Raw genomic sequence first — 13,934 nt, forward strand, 5'->3', positions numbered from 1 at the left:
GCTATTTTTATGCTGGGAGTTCCCACACACCGCGCACTCCTTCTCCCGCTCACCCTCTCCTATTGTTACATGGCATGATGGGCAGAGTAACGGGTTGGGTCCCAGGCTGGAATTTTTTTTTTTTTTTACGGAAGAAAGGTGCGTCACCGAGAGGGTGACCCGCTTGACTTCCTCTTGAAGGCAGGGCTGAGGGATGCCCTGCTCCTAGTTTAAATCCCTGTTTAAATCTAGATTCGGCAGGGGCATCCCATTTTTATGAAATTTACACCAACAATCTTTCCTCCAATGAAAACCTTTCTGGCATCTAGGACAAGGTGTTCAGGGTCTCTGGTTCCCTAACTGGAAGCAGGGTTGCAGTTTATTTTCTGAACATTGGTTACGCCAATGCCCTTGGTGACCGCACTGGAGGCAAGCTCCCTTTTTCTTATCTAGGGCGGCTGCAAAGGCCTGCATCATAATGGTTGCCTGGTAAGAGCTTGATCCAATTTCCTGTGTTGTGAAAATCCAGGTGCCGGGGTGTTCATTTTTAAGACTGAGGCATGCCTGACAGAAGTCAGGAAACATGCCATCCCAGACAGTAGATTTTAATAAAAGTTGGCAGGTGTCTGGATCAGAAATATTTCTCTCCAAACCTTATTGGACTCTGGTAATGAATTTAGCTAGGGATTCATCAGGTTCTTGGCGAAGGGAGAGAATGGGGGGTGAGGCCGCTCCCATGAGTGGTGTTAATCACTCCCATGCTTGTAACTCACAGAGGCATACCTGATCAAAATAGCCTGGGTGGGGGGTGGGGAATTTCCTTCTGCTTGCTGAAGTCCTGTCTCCCAGTGCTGCACCCCAAATAGGGCCTCAAATTCCCAGTTAGGCTGGTTCTGACTGTTCCTGCGAGATTGCTGCAGGCATTTGTCTCTGAAAAATGCTTTCCATTGAAGAAAGAGCGGGCCTGAGAGCGTAGCACGAACTACGTCCCTCCAGTCTTGGGGGTATTAAGTTTCTGGAGAAGGCCTTGTAAAATGGTTCTGGTCCAGGGAGCATGAACGCTGTCCTTCTTAATTGCCTGACGAAGTTTTTTAAGATCTGTGGAGCAATATGGGTACCACGCCTTAGGTCTCTGTCTATTGGGGTTAACATTTACCGGGAATGTGTGGACTTGCTCCAGAGGAAAAGCTCTGTCACAAAGCTGGCAAAGATATTCTGTGTCCGATAGCTGCGTAGCTATGGGGGGGTGGAGCTACAGAAATGGCGGCAGCCGCAGACGTGTCTGCCAAAATGGGAGCCTCTGGGCGAAATGAAGAGGGCTTAGGGTGGGTCAGGATCGGGGCAGGCTTTGCTTTCTGTAGAAAGCATGTATGGTGTTGGGTAAGCAGAATGACCATCTCCTTTAACTCTAGGATCTCAGCCTCAAAGTCCCTTAGACTAGGGCCGTTTCCCGAATTAGAGTTGTCCTCGGTCCTTTTGGGCGGGGGCCCTACATATCTCCTAAAAGCTGCGACCATGGTCAAGAGGAACCAAGTTGTGGCCCAGAGCAAAATGTCCCAGAGATAGAAAACCTGTCTCATGAAAAAAGAGTAGAGGGTTTGGGAAACCTCTTCATAAGGAGGAAGGTCGCTCATGGTGGAGGGGTCTCAGAAATAAGAGAGGGAAAAAAAGAATCACACTGCCTTCGTAAAACACGAGGCTGCAGATAGCCAAGGCCGTATTCTTATCTGGGGCACCTTTATACGTCTGCCGCTTGTGTGTGAAGCTGGAGGGTAGGTTCCTGTTTGGGGCACCAGATGCCGGGCTAGCGTTGCAGTTGTTTCTTCCTGGGCACGTGCTCTCTGAGTTGGAGAGAACTCGACCGGAGCCAACCTGGGCTGCTGCGACATGGGAGAGAACCAGGAACTCTTGGTGGAGCGGGAACACAATGCGTCTTTATTGATCAGAGACAACGCCTTTATATCTTTTGAAACGGAAGTGGCAAGTCGGAAAAGGAAATGGCTAGGAAAGGGGGTGGAGAAAAGGAAAGAGCTCGAAGGTGGAAAGCTTCCATAGCAACTGTTGGGAATTTTTAACCGGTGGGATTAATTAATACCCTGCAGGCAGGGCGGGTCTCAGGCAAAGCAGTGATTATGTAAATAGACCATAGTATCAGCGATGGAGCAGAACAACACGGGGGCTGCCCGACAAGAACTCAGACCACTGCTCAACTCTGGCTTATAATAGGGTTGGGGACTGAAACTTGGAACTCAGAGCCTCAGTCCTTAGAATCTTTTGCAGAGCTGTTATGCTGTCCACCCTGACCCTGGGGCTATCAGTTGTTAGTGTCATTTATTTGATGCTTGCTTTACCCCTAGTTTGGTCAGTAGGAACCCTTTAATGCAACCTCATACCATTTTAGCAATTTCCTGTTACTCTTTGAGCAATTATGAATCCTTGTACAGTACATTTACTACTTTAGCCCTAGCTTGAGAATCAGAATTTTCTTCACATAGTGGAACTTACAACATCTGAAAGAAATGTATGTGCATTGCTTTTGAGTATACTGTTTCTAGGCGCTCTCAGTGGGTAGATAGAAACACATATCTGCATCCGTATTGGTATCTGTTTCTCTCTGTTTCTGTGAGATCACACTGACTTCTGATTCTCGTTAGCATACTTGGTTCATATTATCCTTTCTGTCTTTCATAGCTGTGATTCCTTTCTCAAGAATGAGGAATTCGACTTTACTGTCTGCAGTATTCTTAATTCTTTTCTTAATCCTGGAAAACAGAAAAGTAGAGAATTGCTTAGTTATACCACTAACAAAAAGAAGACCTATCAGCTAGAGTTAACTGTATATTACTATGACCTGTATATACTGTTTTGTTTTTACATGAAATCTTTAAGACTTATAGTGAAAATACTGTGTTAAAAGAATTAGGGAACAGGAAGTGACAAAATTAATAATTCATGCTCCGTAAGTCACCACACAGAGGAAAGGTAGCTGGGGACTCCTCATTTTCTCCAATTCCTCACTGAATGCAATTAATGCAATTGTGGGTGTGCTTAAAAAAATGCTTTTCATATGCTTCAGTGAGTGTGTTCTCTGGTATATGTGGTGCCTGAGATTGAACCTCAAGTTTCACAATTCAGGTTCTGCCCTCTCCCCCGAGCCACCTCCTGCAACTGTGATTTTCATATTCTGAAAAGCAGTGTGTTAGTGTCTATAAGCCAGGAAGGAGGTTTGCATAACATGACATTCTTACTGGTGGCTGTCAGAAAGTCTTTGTAGAGCTCTTGAACTTAGTGCAAAAGTTAAGAGCTTTGTTTAGTCTCAAAATATTATTCAATGTTGCTTCGTCTAGTTCATTTTGTCTTTTTCTCTGGCTACTTCTAGACCAAGAGCAGTGATGACCTTCTAGCTGGGATGGCTGGAGGGGTGACGGTGACTAATGGTGTCAAAGGAAAAAAAAGCACCTGCTCTTCCACAGCATCGTCAGCTTCTGCCCCAGCCATGACCACTGTGGAGGGCAAATCCAAGACTGGCACAGGTACAGCCAGCAGTCAGCTCAAGGTTTTAAATCTTCTTGTCTGAATAGAAGCACTCAGTGACACTTAGGAGATGCCATCTAATTACAGACAGTTCCAGTCAGACATGTAGACAGATGGGTATTTCAGCCCAGGTCCATGGCCCTTATTTATCTGTTGCCTCTCTTTATCTTCTTGCTTCTTTGACCCCTACCTCACCTCCCACCACCCCGTATTAGTTTAACAAAATTCTGGTCACAGCATAATGAAATGTTTATGGATAAAATCACATAATATCTAGAATTTGCTCTCCATTTATTTTGATCATTTTGTTTATGTATGTATGGTAGGTAACCTAGACTTTTTTGTTTGAACACCACCTTTCACTCCTTGCTCATCTGTGATTTTCCTTTATCTTCTATTTCTACAGTTATTTTGCCACTTGACTAGTTAGTCCTAACTTACTTTAAAATATTGCTTTCTTGGCTGCTACTTAAGGACATGCTTTAGAATTCAAGTTAGGGCCAGATGGTGGTGCACCTGGTTAAGCGCACATGTTACAGTGTGCAAGGACCTAAGTTCAAGCCCCCAGGCCCCACCTGCAGGGGAAAGCTTTGCGAGTGGTGAAGCAAGGCTGCAGGTGTCTTTCTTTTTCTCTTCCCCTCTCTATAACTATCCCTATCTCCCTCTTCCCACTCGATTTCTGGCTGTCTCTATCCAATAACTAAATAAAGATAATTAAAAAAAAATTCAAGATAATGTGTAACTTAAAAATACATAATAGGGACCGGGTGGTAGTACAGCGGGTTAAGCACAAGGACTGGTGTAAGGATCCCAGATTGAGCCCCCAGCTCCCCACATGCAGAGGGAGATAGCTTCACAAGTGGTGAAGCAGGTCTGATGTGTCTATCTTTCTTTTCTCCTCTCTGCCTTCCCTTCCTCTCGTTTTCTCTCTGTCCTATCCAACAACAATAGCAGTAATAACGAGGGAAACAAAATGGAAAAAATTTCCTCCAGGAGCAGTGGATTTGTAGTACAGGCACCGAGTCCCAGTGATAATCCTGAAGGCATAAAAAGAAAAAAAATATATATATATATGCTCTATTAAAATAACCTTCACATTTTCTAAAAGAGTACACATACAAGTCAGCATGTGTGTGTGCATGCTTTTAATTGATAATAAAAGATGAATTTTGAAGAAACTGAATTCACCACAATTGGTCTCTGAGGTCTAAATGATTTGTAGAACTCTAGATTTCATCTCACTAGGCCTGAGACACAAACTGTTGCTTTGCATTGCTAATATTTTTGCCTTCAATTCTTTGTTTTAAACATTTAGGCACAAGTTCTTCAACCAAGAGGAGCACTTCCACAGGTAATAAAGAATCCAGTTCTACTAGAGAAAGATTGCGTGAACGTACCCGACTAAACCAGAGCAAAAAACTGCCTTCTGCAGGTCAGGGAGCTAGTGACGTGGCACTGGCTAAGCGTTCCCGCAGTCGGACTGCTACAGAATGTGACGTTCGTATGAGCAAGTCTAAATCAGACAATCAGATCAGTGACAAAGCTGCTTTGGAAGCCAAAGTGAAAGATCTCCTCACGCTGGCCAAAACCAAAGATGTGGAGATTTTACATTTGAGAAAGGAGCTCAGAGACATGCGTGCCCAGCTGGGCCTTGGTGAGGATCATTCTGAGAGCCATGAGAAATCTGAGGAGAAGGAAGCCAGTATTGCTCACCAGCCCACCGACGTGGAGTCTACACTACTACAGCTGCAGGAGCAGAATACTGCCATTCGTGAGGAACTCAACCAGCTGAAAAATGAAAACAGAATGTTAAAGGATAGGTTGAATGCCCTGGGTTTTTCTCTAGAGCAGAGGTTAGATAATTCTGAGAAACTGTTTGGCTATCAGTCCCTGAGCCCAGAAATCACCCCTGGTAGCCAGAGTGATGGTGGAGGGACTCTGACGTCTTCTGTTGAGGGCTCAGCTCCTGGGTCAGTGGAGGATCTCCTGAGTCAGGATGAAAACACCCTCATGGACCATCAGCACAGTAACTCTATGGACAATCTAGACAGCGAGTGCAGTGAGGTATACCAGCCCCTCACGTCCAGCGACGATGCCCTTGATGCACCCTCCTCCTCAGAGTCGGAAGGCATTCCGAGCATTGAGCGATCCCGGAAGGGGAGCAGTGGTAACGCCAGCGAAGTATCTGTGGCTTGCTTGACAGAACGGATACACCAGATGGAAGAAAATCAGCACAGTACGAGCGAGGAACTTCAGGCAACCTTGCAAGAGCTCGCTGATTTACAGCAGATTACCCAGGAACTGAACAGTGAAAATGAAAGGCTCGGCGAGGAGAAGGTTATTCTGATGGAGTCTTTGTGTCAACAGAGTGACAAGTTGGAGCACTTTAGCCGACAGATTGAGTATTTCCGCTCCCTTCTGGATGAGCATCACATTTCTTACGTCATAGATGAAGATGTAAAAAGTGGACGTTATATGGAACTGGAACAACGTTACATGGACCTAGCTGAGAACGCTCGCTTTGAACGAGAGCAGCTCCTTGGCGTCCAGCAGCACTTAAGCAATACTTTGAAGATGGCAGAACAAGACAATAAGGAAGCTCAAGAAATGATAGGGGCCCTCAAAGAACGCAATCATCACATGGAGCGCATCATAGAGTCTGAGCAGAAGGGCAAAGCAGCCTTGGCAGGAACATTAGAGGAATACAAAGCCACCATCGCCAGCGACCAGATCGAGATGAACCGTCTCAAGGCCCAGCTGGAGAATGAGAAGCAGAAGGTGGCAGAGCTGTATTCCATCCATAACTCTGGGGACAAATCCGATATTCAGGATCTCCTCGAGAGTGTCAGGCTGGACAAAGAAAAAGCTGAATCTCTGGCTAGTAGCCTGCAGGAGGATCTGGCTCACACCCGAAATGATGCAAACCGATTGCAGGACGCCATTGCTAAGGTACTGTTTAAGGAGAGGCAGTGTTGAAGGGTGCAGCACCCCACAGCAGACTACATGACACTGACAGCCAGGCACATCTCTGTGGCATGCTAGTTGCTTGTCCTTAAGCTGATGATTTTTTTCTTTTGCCTCCAGGGTTTTTGCTGGGGCTCGGTGCCTGAACCACGAATCCACTGCTCCTGGAGGCCATTTTTTCCCATTCTGTTGCTCTTATTGTCATTATTATTGTTGCCATTGATTGATGTTGTTATTGGATAGGACAGAGAGAAATTGAGAGAGGACGGGAGACAAAGGGCGAGAGAAAGACACCTGCAGATCTGCTTCACCGCTTGTGAATCTATCCCCCTGCAGGTGGGGAGCCCGGGCTCGAACCAGGATCCTTACTCTGGTTCGGATCCACGTCATCAGCTTCGCGCCATGTGCACTTAACATGCTGCGCTACTGCCCAACTCCCATGATGATGATGATTTTTTTTTACCAGAGCACTGCTCAGCTCTGGATTATCGTGGTACTAGGGATTAAACCTGGGACCTCAGAGCCTCAGGCTTGAAAGTCTTTTGCAGAACCATTATTCTAGCCCCCTGACTTTTTTTTTAAAGGTTATGAATGGTTTACTTTTCTTTTTTTGCAGGGGGGGGTGTTGGTGGACATGAGAGTCAAGTAGAAGTGTTCTTACATCACTCTCACTTGAATTTTGTTACTCTTGATGTTTTCCTACTGCCTGTGAGAGGATGAGGTTAACGTTAAAACTGACAGCAGAGTGCTCCAGGAGATGGTGCAGTGATAAAACTTTGGACTCTCAAGTACAAGGTCCTGAGTTCAGTCCCTGGCAGCACATGTACCAGAATGATGTCTGGTTCTTTCTCTCCCTATCATTGTTCATGAATTAAAAAATCTTTAAAAAAAAAAACAAAAAAAACCTAACAGCAGTTGGTAGCGCAACGGGTTAAGCACATGTGATGCAAAACACAAAGGCCTGCTTAAGGATCCCGGTTTGAGCACCCGGCTCCCCACCTGCAGGGGAGTTGCTTCACAAGTGGTGAAGCAGGTCTGCAAGTATCTTTCTCTCCCCCTCTCTGTCTTCCCTGCCTCTCTCTATTCCTGTCTGTCCTATCTAACAATGACGACATCAGCAACTACAACAATAAAAAAAATAAATAACAACAACAAGGGCAACAAAAGGGAAAATAAATAGATTTAAAAAAGAAAAACTAACAGCAGAATTTGACCCTTGTTCTGGGTATGCTCAGGGAAGCATGTCATGTAATTTTTCTTCCCTTTTGTTTCTTTCTTCCCTTCTCCTTCCCCATTTTCTTTCCCTTTCTTATCATCATTTTTTATTTTGTTATCAGAGCACTGGTCAGCTTTGGTTTATGGTGGTGTTGGGGATTGAAACTAAGACATCGAAGCCTGGCATGGAAGCCTTTTTGTGTAATCATTATGCTACCTCCCTAACCATGTTGTGCAATTTCTCAGTCTTCATCTCTAATATATTTAATATGACAAGAGAAAGATGAAGAAGCAGTATTCTAGTCTGTGGCATCAGCAGTGTCTGCCACCTCTTATCCTGCTGTAGTTGTTTTTCAAATAGAATTCTGTGATGAGTTAAAAGCGATATATCCTGTTATCTTACACTCTTGTTAATCATTATTAAGCCAGTTTTAAATAAGAAAGTGACATATATAGATAACAGTTGGCATTCTGGCTAGGGCTTTGTGCCCCCCACATTATTTCTACAAGAGTGTTTATTTGCATAAGTCACCTAATTATTCTGTTTCATTTTTTTTTCTCAGTTTAGTTTTTGTTATTTTATTTTTTTATCTTTATTGGATAGAGACAGCCAGAAATCAAGAGGGAAGGGGGTGATAGAGAGGGAGAGAGACACCTGCAGCTCTGCTTCACCACTTGTAAAGCTTTCTCCCTGCAGGTGGGGACGGGGGCTCGAATCTGGGTCCTTGAGCATTATAATACTTGCGCTCAACCCGGTGTGCCACCACCCAGCCCCTATTTTTTCTCAGTTTAGTACATGACACCCTCCCCCCCCCCATACCACAGTTGTGCATACACAGTCTGTTCTAATGCTCTTTGGCCAACCTTGGCATTCTTTTTATTTAAGACATGTACATTTGCATATATATGAACATACACATATGCATAGGGGCCTGAAGACAGATACACAGAGAGGCAGACATACCATAGCACTGTTTCACTGTCTGTGGAGTGTCCCCTGGTGCTGTGTTGTTTCCATAATGTCCTGGGCTTGAGCTTGGGGTCGTGTATATGGTAAGGTATCCACTTGACCTGGTGAGCTATCTCCCAGCCTCACAATGACATCAGTATATATCTTTGTTCAAACCTTTATCTTAAACACTTACAAAGCATTGTTTTTTCTCCCCTCCCCTCTCTTTTTCTTTCTTTTCTTTTCTTTGTTTTTTTTTCTTTTCTTTCCTCTTTAGATTTATTTGTAGGGCTAGGGTAGAAAGAGAGAACCAGAGCATCACTCTGGCATATGTGATGCCTTGGATCTAACTCAGACTTAGAGTCTGAATGCTTTATCCACTGCACCACCTCCCAGGCCACTGACCAAACTTTAACTTCTTTAGTGATAACTGTTAGGGATAAGGTTAGGAAATGTGGTACTTGTTAGAGCATAGATATACATAGGAGGGGAGCCCTGTGAATATATTTTTAGTCCCAATATCTGAGAATTGTTTTGTTTCTATTTTTAATTTGATATTGAAACTGACAAATCAGTTTCCATTATTGTGGAATAGCATATTAGTCATTAATGAAATATATGCATTTAATCCAAATGGTGGAGAAGGAAAATTTTTTTCAAGAGCCTAGTTGACTTTAATGATTGCTCAGATTAATTTCAGTCTAAATGTTGTCATAATGAGTTGTATTGATATAAATTACATGAAAGCCCTATAACACTTAGAAAAAACATCTAGAAATAACACAGATTGTCTTAGTTTATGTGTAGTGAGTAGTGTGTGCGTTTTAATCAGACCTAATTGTCAGGTTTATCTTAGAATGGCTCTTGCTTTTCTAAATGTATCACCAATTTTCTACAGGTGGAAGATGAATACCGAGCCTTTCAAGAAGAAGCAAAGAAACAGATAGAAGATTTAAATATGACATTAGAAAAATTAAGAGCAGAACTGGAAGAAAAAGAGACAGAAAGGAGTGACATGAAAGAAACCATCTTTGAACTTGAAGATGAAGTAGAACAACATCGAGCTGTGAAACTTCATGACAATCTTATCATTTCTGATTTAGAGAGTAAGTAATGTGAAAGCTTTTTGTCCTTTTTTTTGCTTGAACCTTTTTAACATGCAGGAATAATTTGATTTTCATTTTGTACTAAGTTTAAATTGGTAGTTGTGGTGGTCAGTATTGTAGTTCATGCAACAGAAATATGCATGTGATGAATTCTGATCCATGCTTCAGTTAATATTTTTTGGATTGCTCTCTTTTGTCCCAAAAGAACTGTTTAAAGAGAAGCATTTTTGTGCTGGAAAAAGGAGAAACATTTAAATGAAAGTTATAGAGGTGGGCCAGGCAGTGGCGCACCTGGTTGAGTGCACACATCACAGTGCACAAGGACCCAGGTTCAAGCCCCTGGTCCCCACCTGCAAGGGGAAAGTTTCACGAATGGTACAGAGGGGCTGCAGGTGTCTCTCTGTCTCTCTCCCTCTCTATCTCCCCACCTTCTATCACCATCTAATAATAAACATTTAAAAAAAGAAAAAAGCTATAGAGCTTTCTTACTCTTTTATAAGTTTGAAATTATTTGCAAGTAATACTTTAAAAAAGAAAACAAAAAACATCCCATATACTCTTTATTCTAATTCCTCAAAGGTTGACACATTTTAAATTGAGAAACACATTGCTAGTTCCCAAGTGTGATTCATGAAACTGTCCTTTGAGTGCAGATTATTACTCCTCAGTAAAGAACAGATAAGGCAGAGAGAGTACTAAGCCAGGTCCTCTGTGCTATGGGGACTATTTCTTTGTTTATTTTTTTTGTTTATAAAAAGGAAACACTGACAAAAAACATAGGATAAGAGGGGTACAAGCTCCACACAGTTCCCACCACCAGAACTGTGTATCCCATCCCCTCCCCTGATAACTTTCCTATTCTTTATCCCTCTGAGAGTATTGACCCAGAGTCTTTATAGGGTGCAGAAGGTGGAAGGTCTGGCTTCTATAATTGGTTCCCCACTGAACATGGGCGTTGGCAGGTCAATCCATACTCCCAGCCTGTCTCTCTCTTTCCCTAGTGAGGTGGGGCTCTGGGGAGGTGGGGCTCCAAGACACATGGTGAGGTCCTCTGCCCAAGGAAGTTGGGTTGCCATCATGGTAGCGTCTGGATCTTGGTGGCTGAAAAAAGAGTTAACATATAAAGCCAAACAAATTATTGACTAATCGTGAACCTAAAGACTTGACTAATTCAGATGAAGGGTTGGGGGGAGGGGTCTCCATTTTGTAGATAGTTACTAGGCCTATTTTTCTGAGAGAATAAGCCATTTGCAGGAGTCCTGCACAGGTTGCTTGGCAGTGTGGAGCACTGGCAGCTTGATCTAGTCTCAGTAGATTGGCTCTTGAGTTACTTGGAACATTCTAAGATGTCTGAATACTATATTAATAGAGGAGGTGACTAATTGAAGTAGACCTATATCTGTTCAATAAATCTAATAATAATCTTATAATTAACACATCTACTTTGTTGTATGTCGAGATTTGTAAATAACTAAAATAAATTTATTATTACCATTCTCAAAAATAAAGTAGCTGACTGAGACTATATCTCTTGGAGATGGTGATAATTATAGAGATGAACTTCTCATTCAGTGTTTTAAAAAACATAGCATGTTTCTATCTAGCTTGTGTTGGGCTGTCAGAAGTCATAACATATTTCTTGCATCAAAGAACAGAAAATTATGCAACCCAATATTGTCTCTGAACTGAGAGCATTTATTCATTTTTGCTTTCTTAAATAGAAGAGATTGTAAAATTTTTCAGATTAACCTGGACATTTAATTGCTTTCCCATTTAGTGTTTCTTCCTTTAAAAACTTTTCATCTTAGTGTGTGGTAAGAGTGACACCTTGTGGCAATGGTGGCAAAAACAAAAAGTGTTAGATTAAAAAATCTTGGAATAGGGGGGCTGGGCGGTAGTGCAGCAGGATAAGCACACATGGCGTGAAGCGCAAGGACGGGATAACAATCCTGATTCGAGCCTCCGGCTCCCCACTCGCAGGGGGGTCACTTCACAAGTGGTGAAGCAGGTCTGCAGGTGTCTTTCTTTCCCCCTCCCTGTCTTCCCCTCCTCTCTCAACTTCTCTCTGTCCAATGACGGCAATAACAATAAAGGGCAACAAGAAGAAAAAAAGGAGGGAGGAATGGCCTCCAGGAGCAGTGGATTTGTAGTTCTGGCACTGAGCCCCAGCAATAACCATGGAGGCAAAAAAAAATTTTGGGATGAAAGTTTACAACTCATTGCCATATATTAACATTATATGATTTTTAAATAGAAAATAACTGCAATTATGAATAAATTATTTTTGGGTCCATGCAGTGGTGCACCTGGTTAAACGCCCACATTACAGTGCACAAGAACCCAGGTTCAAGCCCCTGGTCCCTGCCTGCAGGGGAAAGTCTTCACGAGTGGTGAAGTAGGGCTGCAGGTGTCTCTCTGTCTCTCTATCTCCCCCTTCCTCTCAATTTCTCTCTCTATATCTAATTAATAAATTTTAAAAAATGAATAAATTCTTTTAGTCATCCCGTCTCTCTCGCTTTTTCTGAAATACAGAGTTCAAATATATGGAAACCTTAAAGAATAATAGTTAGCACTAGCTTTGACAATTGTCAAGCTTGAGAGTATCCACCCTCCATGTGTATGTTTATCTGAGCAAGTTGGCAGTAGTTATAAATCCTCTGATTTATAAAAGACTTAACTCCTAAGTCTTTTTTTTTCATACAATGTCAACTTTTTTTTATGTAAGTTGTTTATTTATAAAAATGAAACATTGACAAAACCATAGGATAAGATGACAAAACCATAGGATGAGAGGGGTACAACTCCACACAATTCCCACCATCAGAACTCCATATCCCATCCCCTCCCCTGATAGCTTTCCTAGTCTTTTTTTTATATTTATTTTATTTATTCATTCCCTTTTGTTGCCCTTGCTGTTTTATTGTTGTAATCGTTGGATAGGACAGAGAGAAATGGAGAGGGGAGGGGAAAGACAGGGGGAGAGACCTGCTTCAACGCTTGTGAAGCGACTCCCCTGCAGGTGGGGAATCAGGGCTTGAACCAGGATCCTTACACTGGTCCTTGTGCTTTGCGCCACCTGTGCTTAATCCACTGCACTACAGCCCTACTTTTCCTATTCTTTAATCCTCCTATTTTTTAATCTTGGATCCAAGGTCATTGTGGGATGCAGAAGGTAGAAGGTCTGGCTTCTGAAATTGCTTCCCCGCTGAACATGGACGTTGACAGGTCAATCCATACTCCCAGCCTGCCTCTCTCTTTCCCTAGTAGGGTGGGGCTCTGGGGAGTCAGAACTCCAGGAAACATTGGTGGGGTTGTCTGTCCAGGGAAGTCTGGTCAGCATCCTGCTAGCATCTGTAACCTAGTGGCTGAAAAGAGAGTTAATATACAAAGCCAAACTAATTGTTGATCAATCATGAACTTAAAGGCTGGAATAGTGCAGATGAAGAGTTGGTGCGTACTTCATTTTGTAGGCATATTTTAGTTATAATACAAAGGGCCTGTGGCTATACTAGTTTTTTTTTTTTTTTTATTCCCCTGAGCCTAAAATCTGATGTACAGGTAGAGCCAAGTTATTGTCTGGGGAGATGATGTCGTGGCTGGGAAAGGAACAGAAAGCTGCATCAGAGAAGAGAGTAGCTCTAGCTCCCAAATATGGGAAAGGGGTATAAATATTGTTGACTGTAAACCCCATCTATTTGATTTGGTCTGGGGCCCATATTCAGCTTAGGAGCCTATGTGACCTCTGCATCCCTGTAGATCTGAGCTCATATTCTGTGGTCATGAGTAGGAATATTCCAAGCTGCCCCAGTATCTACCCATCTTCCTCAGGTGTAGCATAAGAGTATGTTGTCCAGCCTCCCTTCAGAGGATGGAACATTCTCTACTATCATTGATCCACGTTGAAGGCAAGGTCCTATGGGGGGCCCTTAAAGGGGTCTGTTTTGTTGTTTCTGATAGAGATGACCAGTAACAAGGCAAGAGGGGTTTATTTGAGGTCTAGGCCCATCATGTCTGTTCAGGAATCTCAGGACTCTCTGAATAGGGCTCCAGCTGATGGGGTGGCCTGTTAGTGACTAAAGAGTCATTAAACTATGTCAGTCTCTTGCCCTTATTCAACTTTTGCAGTCCTTGCTTTGATAAGGTTAGCTTTGGAGTGAGTGAGATAACTGTAATAGAAAGTAGATGAG

The 13,934-nt window shown here is 43.0% G+C and overlaps 1 protein-coding gene across 7 annotated transcripts in view; it reads left to right on the forward strand.

Annotated features, from left to right (window-relative positions):
* SPECC1L (sperm antigen with calponin homology and coiled-coil domains 1 like) overlaps positions 1–13,934 on the forward strand; it is a 129,246-nt gene that overhangs the window by 44,847 nt on the left and 70,465 nt on the right. For 4 of the 7 annotated variants that reach the window (XM_060193941.1, XM_060193946.1, XM_060193920.1 and 1 more), the window contains 3 exons: positions 3,359–3,512; positions 4,829–6,462; positions 9,540–9,747. In XM_060193941.1, coding sequence (XP_060049924.1) covers positions 3,359–3,512; positions 4,829–6,462; positions 9,540–9,747 — 1,996 coding nt within the window. The remainder of the gene's footprint in view (positions 1–3,358; positions 3,513–4,828; positions 6,463–9,539; positions 9,748–13,934) is intronic. The other 3 variants (XM_060193939.1, XM_060193961.1, XM_060193953.1) reach the window with 3 other exon arrangements.

This window comes from Erinaceus europaeus, chromosome 1, assembly GCF_950295315.1.
Source record: "Erinaceus europaeus chromosome 1, mEriEur2.1, whole genome shotgun sequence".
In the NCBI taxonomy this organism is placed as follows: domain Eukaryota; kingdom Metazoa; phylum Chordata; class Mammalia; order Eulipotyphla; family Erinaceidae; genus Erinaceus; species Erinaceus europaeus.